The sequence below is a fragment of the Fukomys damarensis genome, unplaced genomic scaffold (assembly GCF_012274545.1).
Source record: "Fukomys damarensis isolate Sample0158 unplaced genomic scaffold, DMR_v1.0_HiC HiC_scaffold_37, whole genome shotgun sequence".
Classification (NCBI taxonomy): domain Eukaryota; kingdom Metazoa; phylum Chordata; class Mammalia; order Rodentia; family Bathyergidae; genus Fukomys; species Fukomys damarensis.
The window spans coordinates 66,934,670-66,953,459 of NW_022900949.1; the positions used below are offsets into that span (position 1 = coordinate 66,934,670).

General features: G+C 37.2%; 2 protein-coding genes across 12 annotated transcripts in view; one reads left to right on the plus strand and one right to left on the minus strand.

Annotated features, from left to right (window-relative positions):
* Med12l (mediator complex subunit 12L) overlaps positions 1 to 18,790 on the minus strand; it is a 305,898-nt gene that overhangs the window by 34,262 nt on the left and 252,846 nt on the right. For 10 of the 11 annotated variants that reach the window (XR_004515566.1, XR_004515567.1, XM_033759546.1 and 7 more), the window contains 8 exons: positions 17,413 to 17,524; positions 15,078 to 15,167; positions 14,045 to 14,154; positions 13,721 to 13,856; positions 12,750 to 12,911; positions 10,515 to 10,877; positions 8,430 to 8,586; positions 5,977 to 6,188 (listed from right to left, as the gene is read on the minus strand). Coding sequence is in view for 9 of the 11 variants with exons in the window: in XM_033759546.1 (XP_033615437.1) it covers positions 5,977 to 6,188; positions 8,430 to 8,586; positions 10,515 to 10,877; positions 12,750 to 12,911; positions 13,721 to 13,856; positions 14,045 to 14,154; positions 15,078 to 15,167; positions 17,413 to 17,524 (1,342 nt within the window). In the remaining 2 variants the exon portion in view is untranslated. The remainder of the gene's footprint in view (positions 1 to 5,976; positions 6,189 to 8,429; positions 8,587 to 10,514; positions 10,878 to 12,749; positions 12,912 to 13,720; positions 13,857 to 14,044; positions 14,155 to 15,077; positions 15,168 to 17,412; positions 17,525 to 18,790) is intronic. The other variant, XM_019207646.2, reaches the window with a different exon arrangement.
* The window catches only part of P2ry12 (purinergic receptor P2Y12), a 44,232-nt gene continuing 38,616 nt past the window's right edge, over positions 13,175 to 18,790 (plus strand). Inside the window, exon 1 of the mRNA XM_010625304.2 lies at positions 13,175 to 13,267. The gene's annotated coding sequence lies outside the window, so the exon portion shown is untranslated. The remainder of the gene's footprint in view (positions 13,268 to 18,790) is intronic.

Here is an 18,790-nt window from a genome sequence, read left to right on the forward strand (position 1 = left end):
AAAAAAAAAAAAAAAAAAAAAAAAAAAAAGGAATGGCAGCAGGGGTGTTACCATTATGTTGTCAAAGTCTTCCAGAAGGGAGACAGCAGAGCTACAGAAGTCCTACAGAAAGGGGACAGCAAGAAAATGGCAGACAACACAGATAAGATTTTCTTTAGCCTAATCATGTGGGAAGCCAAAATACATATGAAATATTTCACTTTAAAACAATGTTTTAGGGAGTCAAGACCCAGGCCCTACAGATTAACCTCTATGTCAAATGACCTACTACAGGTTAGGGCACTGATAAGTAATACTGCAATATTCATACAGCTCTACTCCTGTACTGTAATGGAACAGCAGAGCTTGAAAGTAAGATGGTGATATAAAAGAAGTAGGGAGAGATCAGACACAGACTCTCACTGCAACGAAGTGAGAACACTTGTGGACCAGATTCCTTCACAGCTGGAATCTCCTGGGGGCACTTTAATTACTGTAGGTCACAATAAAGAGGCAGGACAGTAAGTAAACAAGTCAAGAGATCATAGTTGTTGGAGGACACAATTAGATATCTCCATGCCCAGTAAATGCAAGTGAACACAGGGCATCAGGCTAACCACACATTCAATTGACCATAACAGACAACAAATATAAATAAATTTATAGTGCTATCACTGTTTACACATGAACAGGAAATCCAATTTGGAAAAAGCAATGAATACCTGAGGCAGGGGGTCCTAGTTCACAGGTAAATGACTCTCTTGTTTAACCATTTTTATAATTGAATTCCCAGGCATACAGTGACTGAAATGTCAAAAATTTTCCTGAGCTCAGTGAGTTTAGAGTTAGACATAAAGCTAAATATTTTCAGAAAAAGTGTTTTACTGTGCGAAGGACTGGAAAATACAGGAACAATTTTCTAAGCAAATAAAACCTATTTTCACCATTTTTGGTATAGGTACATAATTCACCAACTCTGTACATTTATGTTTATTTTATTATAGTCCATCTCTATTCTTGAAATACATTACTAAAGAGTGAGTGGGAGGGAAAGAGGAAAACAGAAAAGTAACATAATCCAAAATGGTAACATATCCTTAGGGTATGAGATCAGTCACTGAACCAAGGATGTTTGCCCAACTTAAATGTGCCTGCCTCATCGACTCAAAAGGCATGTTTTCATGAAGTCACAGATACACTTTTGACAATGAGCTACCAATTCTGGGAGGTTCTGACTCAACAGTCCTTCCTTTCCTTAATTACCTAATTCCTTCATTTGGATATAAAAATGAGACCTGATCCGTAGTTGATAACCTAATCTGTTTACAAGTTCCTCCTAGCTATATCTGGGCATTTCTGCCCTCTGTCAAAAATCTTCCCTTTACTTTCATGAAAATCCAAGTTACCAGTAGCTTGTAACCAATTGCTTTCTTCCAAAATTGTCTCAATCAATTTAAACTACACACTTATTTTTTATCCATCTTCTCTTGGATTCTTAAAATAAATGGTCTGGCACTAATTTCTACAAACAATAGCAAAATATTTTCATGTACCAAGAGAGATAAATCAAGATAAAATGCCACCACCAATCAAAGTGTAAAATAAAGCTCCTTTCTTGCATCAAAGCTTGAGATTCTTTCGGAAAGCCCCCCTTAAATGATTGATATTGTAGAGGTAGGCAAGAAAGTTCTTCCTCTCAGAAGAAAAGCACTGAGTATAGGAGATGGTTAGAAAAATGATACAAGCAATGTTTTGTATCATTATAACCAATATTGTATGTTTTTTGATAGTTCTCATAGAATATACAGGAAATAAAATAGCATGATACTTTTCACACTAAAAGCAGAATGAGTCCTTCTAAAATTTGTATCACAGAATTTAGACAATAACAACATACTCTAAGAAACCAAAAGGACTCCTAGAAGAACTAAACAATGCTCCTTTTAATGAATCAGTTCTACTATTGCTACTGACTAAATGATTGTTAAATCAATCTTATTAGACAATAAAATTATTCAAAAAAGCACCTGATATGCATTTACTCTTTTAATGGTTAACATATTCTTAAAAGATTACTTCTAAATAAGAAAACTATGGATATAATACTAAGAGAGCAGCAACAGTAGTATAGAAACTAATTATTTTTGAGCACTTACTATGAGCCAGCCACTCTTCTAAGAGCTGGCACATGTATTAATCATTAATTTCACAACCATCCTGTCAAAGTATTAGATTAGTCCCCAGGGTTCACAGACGAGGCTCTGAGCATAGAGAGATAATACAAGAAGTCTACTGATCTCTTCTGAAGAAGAGACAATGAGTAAGGCACGGAGGTAGGTCATTTTGGGCATGTCCTCAGATATTAAAGCTGTATAAAAATACACTCAATTCCAATTTGACTAGTCACTGAAACACTGTATTAGATCACCCTGGGTAAACAGAGATGGCCCAAAAAAGCCCATGGTTTACTCAAGCTCGCGGATAGTCTCTGCAGTGAAACTAAGAGGGTTATTTTACAATGTTGTGCTAGTTTTCATTACGTATCGGCAAAAGCTGGTTTCTGCATACCTCCACTTTTGCTGATTAGGTAAGAAGAGTAAAACGGCTGCAACAAAAATTCAGGAATTTGTCACCTCTGCTGCATGTGGGTTTTGAAGACAACCACAGAAGAGGTACTGCAGGAGTGAGTCCTTCTAGACGTACCCAGGGCAAAAGCTGAGTGTGCGGATAAAAATCACCTTGCTGAGCGAGGACTCGACTACTAGGAAGCTCTAGGCTTCTGAAAAGAGCTGCTCATTTGATAAACATCTCATAGATTTATATTTTGTGCTCAGTAGATGAAAGGATGATACAGTTTATAAGATATTAAAAAACCTAACACTTGACTGCAAAAGAAAAGTAGGTTACTGAAAAACTGCCCTTGGAATCAGTCACACCCAAGGTCTGGAGAAATAATCTGTAAAAGAGGCACTGAACTTCCACAATCAATTATGAAGATCAAGAATAATTGAAATTTTCCAATATGCTTGCTACATTATAGGAAATGGATTTCTGGAATAATGAAATTACCAAAGACACAGAAAAACCACATCTATTTTTCTCTATAAGAAGCCAAAAATAGGGGTGTTATTAGCCTTTGTACAGTGAAAAAAATTCACCTCATTTGTTTATATTTAACCTGAGAAAGTATTACTTCCAAAATTAGAATCAACATTTCTGTATTGTTTCTTACCATAAAATGCTCAGTACTTAGAAAAGCAACTAATTGTGCCTAACATCATATACTATAATAATTTAGCAATATTATTTATATTCATTATATTTCTGCCTTTACTTTAACCTAGGAAGGATTATTACAAGGAGAATTTTTCCTACAATGACATTTTTTAACCTAGATACTAGATATAGTAGCAGCTCATACATTATCCATTAGGAAGCAGGCAACTGCTAAGTGCACACAACACAGCAGATGGTACATGTAAATCTTGCTTACTCTTATATATTGCTGCTTCCATGAATACATGATGCAAGCATTTCTCTCCCTTAAAATAACACCTTCCTCAGTTATCTAATACTTAAAGAATTATGACAGAGAAACAGGCACACTATTTGAGAAAGTGCTTGAGACTTAAAGGCAAGTTTGAATGATTAAGAAACATGTCAAGGGAGAAGGGGAACTAAATATTGTACAGCAACTATTGTTATGAAGCTGTGAAGCTGACAATGTACTATTTCTCAATGTTTATGACTTTAAAAGTTTGAAAGAAAACTTTGAAAATTCCAATATTATGACAGCTGGTAGAAAAGGATCAATAAGAACCTGGACGTACTGGGACATGCTTATCATCTTAGCATTGTGTGAGACTGAGGCAGGAGGATCACAAGTTCAAGCCTTAGTCTGGGTAACTTAGCCAGACTCTGCTCCAAAATAAAAAATAAAGAAGGGCAGGGGTTGTAGCTCAGTACAGACCCTCTGGTTCCGGTACCCAGCACCGCAAAAGAAAGAAAAGAAAAAGAGAAGGAGAGGGGAAAGGAGGGAAAGCAGGCAGGCAGGGGAAGGAAAGAAGGAAGGAAGGGGGGAGGAAAAGAAAATGCATGGACTACCTGCAATTACAGTAAGTATAATCAGTATAACTCTGAGTGGTACAAAAGAATATAGTGCGAGACATTACATGCCTCAGGAAGTGTTGAGAATAACGGCATCACCCAAGTACATTTTAGGTCATAAACCTGTCTTCTTCAAATATGCACAGATACGTTTGACTACACATAGATTATTCTATCAAATTTATTTAAAAATTGTTTAATTGAAGTGAAATTGTTTGCCATGGTTACGAAGAAGTGAATCTTTTGAGGGCAGGCAGACTAACCTGCAAATAGCCCAGTGTGCTTTTCTGGGCTCAGAGCCACTCAAAGCTGAATCCAGCAGTAACAGTTTGAAGGTGGGCTGTAGATTAGGGAAATTACACTGTGTGAAAAAAGGCAAATATGAAAAAATAAATATGGCAAACTTTACTTAGGCTTTATTACCTTAGCAGCTGAATATTTTCTAGTAGAATGGTTTATCAACTTCTAGTAAATGCTTTTATCTCAATAAAGATTTGAAACAACGCCATAACTATGTTTGCTCATTCCTAATACATGCTAAAGCAAAATTGATGTTTTGAATAGCTGCAAAAATGTTTATATTAGAAAAAATCGTAATTTTTAAATATTTTATTATTATGCATAAGAAGCAAGTAAGGCCCATCTTACCCAACACCCAGGGAGCTAAAGCAATCACTACGACTGGAGACAAACAAACATGTAGCAACTCTTACTTACACCCTCATGCAGTTTAACTACTTTCTTCTCTCTTGTCCTTCTTATAATTCAGGTAAAAGAACTACTTCTAAGAATGAATGACTAATCTCTCTAATCCCCCCAAATCCATGTCTCAAATGCAAAACTGCCACAAGTTATACAATTTATAAATAGAGACATATTTAGAAAGTGAGCCAAAAGACATTGAAAAGTTATAAAAGTATTCACATTTCTTGCTATAAGTCTTATGGCCTTTTCTTAAGCAAAACACAAATGCGAACCAGATACTCCATTTGAGGATCACAAAGGTACCTAAATTCATCTTAGAGTTCTTGCAGAATCTGAGTTAACTAATGTATTTTAAATGTTTGGAAGCATTCTGGCATATAGTAAGTGCTCTATTAGTGTTAGTGATTATTATCAAAATAATGTGTGTCCATTTTATTAAAGATGGAAAATACGAATAAACACATAAGCTAGAAAAAAGTCACAATCTCATCTCATTCTTTTTACTTAAATGTACTTGTATAGATCCATGGTTTCTGTAAGTGTATACCAAGTTTGGGGCAACCTTCACTGACGTTTTGCTAAACATAATCACTGTCTAAAAAAAAACTGAGTTGTAGGGCATGAAAACAGAAATACTATGAAGCAAGAATTAAATATGTCCATATTCTGCTACAGATCAGGTCAGGCACTAAACACAGTCAAGACACAATTGTGTAGGAGAAAACCTAGGAAACATCAGAGCTTCTGAGACATAACTTAGAAGTAATAAATTAAAATTAATACAAGAAAGTAGAGGTAAAAGGCATATAAAATATGAAAATAATTATAGTAGGGAACACATACTCAGAGAAGATCACCTCAAAGATGAAAAGTCCACTTTTCAAATGACTAGAAAGTCATTAGCACTTCTTATTTTGAAAGATAATTTCAATAAACGAAGGTATCTTGACTTCTTTGATTCATGACAATAAAACAGAAAGGAGAGCAAGTAATTTTAAGTAGTATAAAAGATGTACGTGCGCGCACACACACGCACGCACACACACACACGCACGCACACACACACACACACACACACACATGTCTGGGGATATCCATGGAGGAAGAATACGCCACCTACAAATCCATCCCCAGCTAGACGAGGGAATGAAAGGCAGAAAGCTGCACTGCTACGTCTGGACAAACCTGCTGGAAAGGTCGAGTCTGGGCTTGCCTGAGGAGCCGCTGCTGCTGTTGCTGCTGCAGAAGCTTCATCTGGATCAGCTGCTGCTGTGACGTGATCGCATGAAGGGAGGGTGGCTGCATCATGGCACCCGAGCGCCGCTGCAGCATGTTGGACAGAGCTTGTTTGGTATTGGTTGGAACAAAGGAGCCAGCAGGGTCCAATCTGGAGCTACCTACACAAGCAATAAAAAGGAAAGACTGAGTATGTTAAAAATAACAAGTTTTCCTTATTTTATCAAAATGTAGCAATTTCGCCTTCTAAGTCAGTCTCACACGAGGAAAGGGGAAACTAATATACTACCCTACCTCTATACATGTTTAAGATCTTTTGAGTTACATCATTTTCAAAAGATGAGCACGGCAATAAGACGTTAACTATAATATTTTAATATGGCTTCACAGAGGTAACACACGATGAAATGCCAGAAACAAGAAGTTGAGATAATATGGAATTTTGTGGGTTTAAAATTATACCAGGCACTCAGAGATATATTACCTGTATATTTTACACTGCCTCGATGATGTATTTTGCCCAGTGTCCTATGCCAGCCATAGACACTTTTTTGTCTTTTAAACAAATCTAAAGCTCGTATTATTTTAGCTCCTTTACCATGTCAAAGTAAAAATGTCTGTTTTGTAGAGGAAGGGCATGAAAATACTCTGAAAATTTGAAATACTTGGAAACTTCAAATGTCACAAATCTAAAGCCAAAACATTTCTTTTTTAGAGACTTAAAGTCAAATAAACTAGAAACATTGATTATATGTTGTTTAAGAAACTAAAGGAAAACTTTAACATATCTGCATACATAATTTGTCAAAGGCTTTTCTTAGTTAGAAAAAAGTTTTTCAACTTGCTGGCTTTATAGCAAATGCTAAACCTTCATTTGCCACGAACAGTGTATTTTTTGATGTATGTAAGAGAAAAACTCTACAAATTACTCATAAAAGATACCTTATCTTGAAAAGCAACTGCTATGATGGTAACACACATTTTAAAGCTGTTTGCTTGGAAAACCTGTATTATTTTAAAGACACAGTATCACAGTCAGTAATATAACTTATTAAGCCACCGGTGGCCTTTCGAGAACATTTCCTAAGCAATAAAAAGTTAACTGAATAACACTGAAACACTTTCATTACAACAAGAACTGGAACTATACTAATACACAACTGAGTTACTTATGGAAAAGAGAAAACTTTAAAAAAATCAGACTATTCTCTCTGTCTTTCTGTACTGGGCATCAAACCAAGGGTCTTCACACTGAGCTATATCCCCAACCCCTTTTTAAAATTTTTCATTTTTAACACACTAATTTTTCATTTGTTATCTCACTAAGTTGCTGAGTTGCTCAGGCTGAGCTCAAACTTTTGATCCTGCTGCCCCAGCCTCCCACTGGGATTACACTACTTCTGGCCTTTTATCTACTTTAATTTTCCAAACCTCTATAATGTACCTCTAAGCCAACCAAATGCCATAAATATACCTAAAGTCCTCTGCACATTCCTAATAATTTTTCTCAACTTCTATCAAAGGCTGTTCTGATATGATATTTGTTTTTCCCTCATACTTCCTTAGTCGTGTGTGTATCTGATGAAACAGTTAGGTAAAGATATGGATATGTGGGTGTGGGGAAGGATTGTTTTAAATTTAAATTACACACAAAAAGAACTGTACTCTTCCAAAATTTCATAGGATTCTTCTTCGTATAAAAATCTATTACTTCACTCATATCATCTTCAAAAATAATTCTTCAAAAAAATAGGAGAAAATGAAAAAATGCAATTAAAGTGTTTGTAAATGGGGAGGAGATGAGGGGGTGAAGGGAGGGCAGGGACAAGGGGAAAAAATGAGAACCAAGACCTGTCGTGTAAAGGTACAAGATCCCAATGATGAATGTAACTGTACTGCATACCTAAAATGTACCAATAAACTCAATGAGGAAAAAAATAAAAATAAAACAGTTCTTCAAAACTGTTTTCTTACATGGCACCTAGGAAGAGATCTTGGGTATGTGCTTTGACAAAGTAGTCTTCAACTTATAACCCTATGTTTTTCACTTTGACATCTATAAGGTTTAGCTAAAAAGTTCACATAGGCCTTGGAATTCTGAAACCTAAATCCCTGGCCCCAGTCTCATTTGTTTTAAAACAAGGTTAGCCAAGCTGACTGCGAACTCCCGGGCTCAAGCAATCTTCCTACCACAGCTTCACAAGTACCTAAGATTACAGACACATGCCATCATATCCAGCTGAAACTTGTTTAGAAGATAGACACACTTTGAGTGGGAAGATTATAAAAATGTTAACTGAGTAGTTAGTTCTTCAAAATCCCAAGTTCTGTAGAGGTTTCAGATTAAAACATTAGAGAACCCCAAGCTACAGCTCATCCAATTATATTCTCTCATCACATACCTGGAGTAAGAGATTGGTTCTGGAGGAAAAAGCCGGGCTGCTGGGGCTGGCCAATGAGGTTGTAACCCCACAAGGTGGACTGAGGATGGTGCATCATTTGGGAGGAAATGGGCGAGTAATTGGGAGGCACTCTATATATGCTGCTCTGGGGATAGTCCTTTAACATAAAGATTAGAAAAAGTTTAACTCCACATATGACACAACCAAGTAATGTAAATGCTTCTTGTACCTCTGAAATACTTCCTAACCCAGTATATAAGGCTGTTGTTATAAAAGAGAAGATGGAAAGCAAGAGTGTTAATCTATGTTCTTTAAAATTAACACAATGGAGTTAAAACACTTCCTTGGCTTAAGTACTTGGCTGAGGGTGTGGCTCCATGGTAGCAAGTTTACCCAGCACACACAAGGCCGTGGGTTTGATACCTCACATTACACACACACATACACATATATGCATGAACAAAAGTACTTGGTTTTAGTAGGTAGAGACGTAAAATGACACCTTGTGAAGGGTTTTTCAAATACTAAAAGTGCTTTCAGTATACCAATACTGTACAACGCCCACAATTGAAAGAGCATCTTGGAAGTCTTGATATCCTAGGTTTGGATGAAAATTATGCCAGAAAGGCCCACAGTGCTTCAGAACCATTTCCTGCCATCTCTTCCTTATTTGCAGTTTTTAAGACAGCACTCAAAAGGAGATTCTCCCTGACTCCCTGAGCTTCGTTACCAGGTACAGTCTCTAAGGATGACACCAGAATGTCTCAATTCAGCTTTCTTTTCTCTAGTCTGGTCCTAGGAATGAAGAACAATAAGAATCTCAATAACTCTGCAATTTTACAAAAGGATACATCCTATTAGAAAGCAGCAGCTTCAAGAAAAAGAAAGGAGTAGGGACATGCCTAGGCTCACTTAGGGAATGAGATGGGCTTAGGGCCTCCGTATCTGAAAAGACCAAGACAACCCCTGGGGGTTGACAGGCCAGGCTATCCAGACTGTAGGAATTATCAATCTGGACCTTTTGGTCCGTCTGGAAAAGAGTCCCACACAAAGGATTACTAGTAGGAAGAGAGGGCACTGGCATTCAAGGGGGATCAACAAGTGACAGAGTCCATTTCTAGGACAGCATTAATCACCAAGCTATCAACTAGGAAAAGACACGTTTTAGTTTTGATATAAATGAACAGTAGCAATAATGACTTATGAATGAATGTCTGAATGCTAAATAGCGGGTATTTCTTCTACTGTGCACCAAGAATAACCAAGTTTATACCACAGTATAAACTTTGTGGAAAAATATCTCAAATTCTCTCTCAAGTATTTTCTGGGTTAATATAAGTATATTTTAATTTGAGTGTATTTTATGAAAGGTGTTCTACACTTCACATCTGATATTTACTTGATAAAATCATTTCTAAATTGCCACCTCATACATTTCTGTTATTTAAAAGAGAATAATATTTATTGGTAAGGAAGCAAGAGGTGAAACTATTTTATTTTTTCAATAGTAGGAAAATTATTAAGAAAAAGATAGCTCCTGTTTAAGAGACAGAAAGGGCACCACAAAGTGGGTTGCTCCTGAAACTATTATAAATTTTATTAATCTTTTATAAAACTTGAAAACACGGGTTAAAAAAAGAACACACAAAAAGGTAAGGTACAATGGTGAGCTAAATCTCAGGAACACACTATTGGATAGATACATTAGCTATAACTTTAAAGAAAACCAGAGGATTTTTATGTTAATTTTCTACAGATACTAATCACTTAATAAATCATAAATATGCTGAGTAGGCTTAATAATTAAAATATATTAAAAATGGAGCTTTAGAAAATTAAATTATAAGCACTTAAATATTAACTTTTATTCACAATAGGTGCCTAAAATTAGACAAAGTTATTAAATTGGAGTGGAGAAATTATTAAAACAGAGGGCAAATCAAAAGTTTTAAATCTTTCGTTTGTGAACAGTCATACTGTGCAGTTCATTAATTACTATAGAAAGTCGTGAGGAGAACTTTTACAGTTTAGTTATATTTGCAGGGATATAATTTGTGAGCCAATCTCTTTACTTCCCCTACTCACATCAGCTCGTGAGCTTGACTTCGTCTTGCGCTTCCTACCCTTCGTCTTCTTTTCTTCATCAGCTGCGGTTTTTCCCTGATCTGACAGCTCTGCTGATTTCCTTTCTGGTTCCTGAGAAACGGGAGATGCAGCCTCTTCCTCTTCCTCCTCAGGAGGCAGGGGCAGTGGCTCGAGGTAGTAGCTTCGGGGCTTGGGCATGGGGTGTGTATGGTACAAAAGGAGGTGATGCTGTTCCTCGTACTTGATCACTTTGCGGTCCACTCGGACAGTCCCGAACCAAGCCCATGACAGAGGAGCTGGGTTCTTCTGACCCTCAAATAAGTCCCAAGGGGACACCTTCTGCTTTGTGGAGACCTGGAGACCCTGTGGAAAAATAATATTCTATGACAATACACTCCGATCTCCTGATTCGCAGGCCAGGCTTGCTTAGATATAGATGCTGAGAGTATTTTTGCTAGTGTAAACTTTTTAGAATCCAGCACACATGGATCTGGGCTAACCAGCTGGGTCCTCGGAAAGAAGCAGCTAGACATTAGGTCACTTCCACAGTTCTTTATACTACATGATGCTCTGTTCAGCCAAAATAAGGCAGTGTAGCGTATTTCACTGTAAAAGGGCATTTTTTTCATCTAGTCTGCTAAAGCAAAAAACAAATTTCTAAAGTATACTACAGGTTGATCTTACTATACTAAATATAACTGGCTATAAATCTCTAGAATCTTATTATTTTTAACCTAATACAAAATATATAAAAAGTCAGGGATACATTCACCCTCTCATTGGGTTCATATTAACTTCAATCCAAACCTGTATGGACTTGATTTGATATTGGAACCTTTCACGTACTTAATCAACTAATCTCCAAATATAATATTACCATAGAGTTCAATTATAACAACAGGTACAAATAAAGTCTTTCAATTCCAGTTTTCCATAAGACTCTAGTAGAGGAATGTTAATCTGTTTCTGAAAATAATACTTTATTTTTGACATTAGTTGCTTATTGTCTCTTAGAACTTTCCCTCATGTTAATTTGAACATGTTTTGCCTCAAAATGGACCACCAAATAACTAGTCATTCCATTAAATGTGAGTATTCTTTTGTGGGAGGCTTCCAAAACCAATCACCACCTATAAATAACCAAACATTTGTCTTGAGGTGAGAGCAGTTCCCTGCATATAAAGATCATACATCCAAATGGATCTGGATGTCTCATGTTAGATAGCTCACACTCAAGCTACCCATGACTACAGCTTTTCTTTTTCCAAAGCTATCCTGGTATTGGATATTTGGTTACACTGAATGATGGTAGCACTGCACTGTATTTTTCCTATAAGATCCATTCTTTCGTTCCTTAAATAAACTCTTCCCTCTGCCTTGTCACACTACCCCCTGCTAGTTCTTTTTTTTTTTCCTCCCCCCGGCACTGGGGATCGAACTTGGGACCTTGCGCTTGCTTGCGAGGCAGGCAGTGGAACCACTGAGCTAAATCCCTGGCCCTCCCCAGATAATTCTCAATCCTTCAAAATGAGCCATCTGTCAACTATCCTGCTCTGACCTTGCTCTGATAACCTTCGCCTGTCTAAGTTGGTGGCACTTCCTCAGTGCCCCTCATACTCTTTCTGTACCATGACTCACAAATCTCATCACACTATAATTGTCTATCTACTTCTGTTGAGGGTAGGGTCCCTGTCTTTTATCTTTATGGTTTGCTCAATGTTCACTGAAAGAGTAACTGACCAATCTTCTCATATTTCAGAGAATGTTTAAAAATGTCATAAAAAACAAATGCCCATCCATTGTTATTTGATGAGAATGTATAACATTTTAAGTAATTTTTCTTGAAACAGCTTAAATTAGTACATGAAGATATTTATCAATGAAAATTGTCTTATCCAAATACACTCTGCTTGTAATTCTAAAGTAAAACCAGAACTTGTCTTTGGCTTTTTTTTTTCTTGCTGCTGCTGTTGTTTCTTATTTTCCTCTAAGCTTTTACTTGGCTTTCCCTTGATTTAGAAATTTACTTAAATTCAGGTATTTCAAGTAAAGCTCTTCAAAGAGCTACCCTATTTATACAACTAATGACCACTGCACTTAAGATAATAAGAATACCTTTAATAAGTCAAGAAACTGAAAAGCTGAGTTTTTTATATACCCCTAGGAAAATAAAAAATAGCCAAATTCTATAAATAGACATATTTATGAATGAGAAAAAAAAACATTTACTCTTGCCTGTTTTTTATCTATAGAGTCAAATCCAGCAATTTTGTTTCCCTTTGTGTCGATCAAAGAACCCATGGGTTCACAAGTGATGACATCACATGTCTGTTTTGGCAAAGGTAGCAACTGCCGAACTTTGTCGATGCTTTCTGACCGCTTGTCTCCTAGCTCTTTCTGGGAAAAAAAAACAAAAAGAGGCAGGGAGGGAAAGAGAGAAGTGGGAGAGAAATTTAAAAATTACAATGAAGGCAAAAGTTAACAAGAAGGAAGTTCCCCGATGAAACATTTCCTTTTTTATAGCTGTCATGTTCTTTAACCATGAACATAGTCTGTGGAAGAAATCCAAATCAGTGGTGATTCTGTTTCATTTCTTCTATTTAGGAAGAAAATAGAACACACATAAAAGCAGTCTTTTTACGTAACAAACATCACAGTGCTGAAATGACAAAAATCTCTAGTAGCATTTGTACTCAGAAGACAGGAGTCACCCAGCACGGAACACTTTCTCGTACCCAGGGTCAGATCACAAGGTAACAATCAGTTAATTTTATTTGTAAGGTCATCAGTTAATATTGTCTTCTTTGTGCTATTTTTTTACAGCTTATTTCAAAGACTGTGGTAACGATTCATGAAAAGAGTATATATACAAATATAAGTAGACATTTATTTTTCAACCACATGTGGCAAGTCTAAGCATGAATTTATCCTAAATCTTAGAGTAGCATCTTGGTTTTATGTTTGATACCATATTTCTAAGGTTCATTTAAACATTAAACAGTTTTCTGAATATAATTTGTGTTTTTAAAGAAAAGTTTACAAGATTGCATGTTTGTAATTTTTTGGGTACCGGTAAGCTAAGGTAAATGGTAAATTACCATATTAAATTAATTTAAATTAATGGGTAGGAATTTTAAATAAAACACAACAGATAAAAAATTCCAGAAATAATGTGACCTCATAATACGAGCTATTCACAAACTTACTTTCAGTTTCTTTACCAAATTCATGTATGCACGTTTGTTCTCTTCAGATCCACCTGGGGATGCATTTGATAGGTCAGAGGCTAATGTTCCATTGATTAAAACACCCAGCATGTCAAGCACTGTTGTGAATAATTCACTGGGAGGAGAAAGAAGATTTTATTTTTAAAGGCAAGCCAAGATACCCTTGATTTACTAAGCATTTCTACCGAAGGTAGAGAACTTTTAATGGCACCCAAGTTAATAAGATGTGGTACAATTTACTCAGGACATCAAAGCTTATACCATGTACACACAGTAAATAAACAAGAAATGGTAAAAACATACTTGTTAGTGTGCATGTCAACAGTTCCTGAAGTAATTATCTGAAGGAGCAGGAGGGCCCAGTCTGTTGTCCACTGGGTGCTCCTCTGTACTGTGTCAAACATTCCTCCTACCTAGCATAGAAAATACAATAAAAAGTTTGTTTTAATATGGGACACAGAGAGGGAGGGAGGAGCCAGGCCTTACTTTATAGGTTAAAGACTATTTTGTCTTCTTTCTGACTTAGCTATCACTATTTTTGGATTCTTTAGCACAGTTTGGTCATTCAAAAATTAAAGAAGAGTAGTAATACTTGAGTGTGGGCAACAGCAAAAATAGCTTTCTTCCTATCTTTCGTGATACTCAGTTTTATGCTGTAATTATAGATAAAATGAACCTGAATACTGTCAAAACTGTGTAACCTCATTATCTTCACCTTTCTGTTGTTCAAGTACTGGTGCATCTAATCCTGTGATCATATTACCCGAGATTATATTACCCAAAGGCCTGCCAGTTTGTCTGTGCAGATATCAGGATAAAAACAACTGCCAACACATCAGGACCATCACTCCCCTACATAGCCTTCATTTGGGTCTGTCCCACAGGAAAGTTCAAAGGAATGTACACAAAGTGTAAGAAATTTTAAATCTCTATAAAATATCTCTGCAAGATGACTTTCTGATCAATCTGCTGGAAAGTCTGTCACAATTTCAAATTGAAGGATTTTAATATTTTAAAAATAAGAACAGTAAAATTCAACACATCTCAAGTAGTCCTCTGAAACCTATATTTAGCACAAACTAGAGAAATTTGTTTGATAGGGATAGGGTGGAGAAGACAAATCAATGCTTAAGATACCTACTACTGTCTACAACTCAGGTCACCCAGGAAGAAAAACAGAAGGCTCAAGAGAGGGGGAAGTAGGTACAGGAGCCAAACAGCGGGAGGCCTCAACCTGGCAGGCAGACTTTGCCCACAGCAGAAGTTGGAAGCGGGAGTCACTTTCACATACACAGTGCATGTGTGCAATGAGAGAAACATGAGAAAGGTTCCTTACCAAGTTGAGGCGAAGTTGCAGTGCTTCATGCATCATCTGCCGAGCCTTTATGTCATCCTGGTACCGTTCTTCTCTCCAATTACTTAAAATCTAAGATCGGGGGAAGAAAAGGACAGAAAAAGACTTTCACCTCTTAAAATTGAATTTGTCTTGTATTTAAATTGAGGTTTTTTTATTAACAGCAAACACAACATCTACTTTAACAAACTAACAAAGCTGTATAAAATTTTAGCTTTCTTCCCCCTCCATGCAGGCAAAAACCTCACTATTTCTTTGTTCATGTGTCTTTCTAGAAAGGAAAAGAAAATCTTACCCACTTATACATCCTATCACTAAGTCTGAGTTTTAAATGTTTTAAAGACATCAAACTAAACATTCACACTTTTTTTTTTTTTTTTTTTTTTTTTGGTACCGGGGATCGAACTCTGGTCCTTGCGCTTGCAAGGCAGACCACGGAACTACTGAGCTAAATCCCTGGCCCCATCCACACAATTTTTAAAAATACATTGTTTCATCGGCCTTCTGAAGATAAATGCTGGAGGGCTAGGTTACATTTTCACTGGTCTTATATTTCTAGGGATGTGCTATGAACCCTAGCAAATATATTATTCAAAGATTGCTATCTGAATACTTGTTTCTTCCTCAAATAAAAAGTATGTATGGAATGCATAGCATTTTGAACATGTGGCATCTGATACATCCATCAAGTAGTATATAAACTGTAAAGTGAGCTGCTTCTTCATTTCCTCGCTGACTCATATTAGTGCTGGGGAAGGGAAAGTTTGCTGAGGTAAGGCAAGCCACAGTGGGCTACACCCCAGAATCGTATGACACAAGCAAACAAACACCAACAACAAGAAAAAAGTCCAGTAGCTAATGAAAGTCATTTCACAAGAGGTGAAATGAGACACATGCAGAGTAATCCGTGCCGATGGCTGACATGTAAGTGCAGCACACGGTAAGAGAGAAGTGGGCACGGGCACTTCCCAAATCCCACGTGGGAACGACACGGATCTCTTCCGAGCTTGAACTGGGGTGCAGGACAGTTACCTACCCAGCTCTCACGGAGCTCATCTACTAATGGAACAATGAATACAAGTCAACCTGAGCAAGGGCTATGAAGTGGGGCAAGGGAAGAAAGAACAACAGAGGTCCCGTTTTCAAGGTGACTGTGGCCTCATTAAGAAGGAATCATCTGGGGCTGGAGATTTAGCTCAGTGGTTCTGCTGCCTGCCTCGAAAGCATAAGGACCCAAGTTTGATCCCTGGTACCAAAAAAATAAAATAAAAATAAAGAAGGTATCGTCTGAACAGAGACCTAAATGAAGAGACCTAAATGAAGGCTACTATCCCAGAAGGAATCCTTTCGGCTAAAGGGAAGAAAATCTGAGTGGGTATTAAAAGTGAAACTTGTTTGGCAAGTTTGGGGAACAGAAACCAGTAACTGTGACAAGTGTGGATGAGCAAGGTCATAACTGGTGGTAAGAAAAGTGGAAGACAAAAAATGTACATTATCCAGGGCCTTATTTCTAACTGCAAGTTTCTACTACAGCTGATGAGAAAAACAAGAATCCTTGTCCATGTCCACACAGTAACATTCAGGGGAAAGACAGTGTTGTAAGTCACAGCACCACAAGGAGGCCAGCTGGCTCTGCATCAGGACAAATGTCTTACACAGCCAATCCATCCACTGTCCTTGATTTAATGCTCTCCAATTTCTAGTTCATTTAGTTTCTGTGCAGTTCATAGAATACCAAGTACCTCAAACATCAATAAGAATCAGGGCTGGTGAAAAGGTAACTTTCAAATTCTTTTGCAATACCTTCTGTTTTATGAGTGAGTTTCTTACGCTTTCAACCTGGATCAAACTGATGTCTGGGAGGCCAATAAAATTAACTTCCTGAAGCTTCAGAGTCAGGTCGAGGCCTCCCTATCATGTGGAAGCTCAGCCTAAGGAGGAAGGACAAGTTCCTGTCTCTTGTACCATCCCTATTACAACACAGACCCTTCCAGATCTTCACTTATGAGGCAGAGTTAGGAGAGGGGCAGGCACTATGCTCCAAAGGTGCAGGCAACATGTAAGAATTTCCTTTTAGAGTCTGTACACATATATTTTATTACATATATGCACATGTACAGTTACACATACATAATATAAAATTGTTCACCTTGAGGTGACGAGAATGCCAGGCTGAAGAACAGGGCACAAATTATTGCTTCCCAGCATCTCAACAAGATATGCTGTGCCTTTATATGTTTAATCTTGGTACTTGAAAGGAAACAATGAATACCATTAAAAAGGTGGTTGCCTGACTTAATACTATACCGTACTCTACCTGGTTAACTTGATTCTGGAGAGATGTCAGGAGACCTTCCCGCTGTTCGTCTTGTCCCTTAAGGCAGGTGAGAACCAGTGAGAGGAAAGGCTGCTGACTCAAAAGAGACATACTGCAAAGGAAGTAATCACAGCCAGTCTAGTTAGAAAGAACAGATTGTTTCCTGTTCCAATATCCAAGTCTTCCCTTTTATTCACTGTTTATTTTATGACTACATAAAGGAGGGGGTGGAAATTACCAAAGAACACTTGAAAAGTTAAATCATACCTCTACTTATGAGAGTAAAAGCAACTGTAATGCTTCTATTTGATTTTATAGGCTTTATTACCCTGGAAGGCATTCACACACCAGCAGTCCATACTGCATGTGAACATGTGGTGGGGAGCTGAGGAAGATCAGGAATTTGTGTTTTACAGTAGTAAGTAGAATCTTAAAATATACATCAGAAAGAATATTTATTCATACATGCAATAAAATAATAAATTGAGAAACTTTTCACCATAAACTTGTAAAGTCTAGAAAATAGGCTTTTATATGTTCTGCGATTATTTTTCAGATCTGTTTTGCTTTCCAGCATAGTTTTTGAGATCAAACAGCACGGTACTGGTAAAACTAGTATTAGTAGCAAGGCCTGGGTTGCTGCTAGCAAACTCTAGTGCCCACCTCCACAGTTCATGGTCTCTACTGGCAAAAGGGCTTCGAGACACTGGCAAAAATTCTATTTTTAAATTGGCATTTTAATAAAATACTCTTAATCAGAGAAAACTGACAAACTATAGGCACACATAAAAATTGCTTAAAATGAAATCCAAGCCAGAATATTTCAATCAGCTCCATCCTTTACGGGAAGAACTGAGAGTCACTGACTTAAGAACTACCTTCCACCTCTGAGAGACCATCTGTCCTCCGGGGAAGTCAAGCGGCACACACATAATCATCCACTAGCAAACATACTTTGAAAATTATATCTGTATGTTCTGCTTGGCTAATTAACATTGGCAAAGATGGTGAAGTATCAGGTGACAGGTCAAATGTGTGCACTGCTAGGTCTCCACAAAATGCACTATAGTTAGCACAGCCTCAGAAGCCAGCCCCCTTGGGCTTAAACATACTTCCTCGCCTTTGCTGTGCGTCCACTTAAGTAACCGTGTACGGCCTCGGCTTCTCCACTGTAAAAAGCAGATAATGAGAGCAGGTGCCATGCGACTGCTGATAGAATCTTAAAGGCCACGTGTACAATGAGTTTATATAGGAAACAGCATTTCATAACATGTCAAGAAAGGGCAGATATGACAGTATTATTGACTAAGGAATAAAAAAAATGTTTGGTATTTTTATAAAATGGGAGAAACTACTACCTTTTCCTTTATTCTCGTGA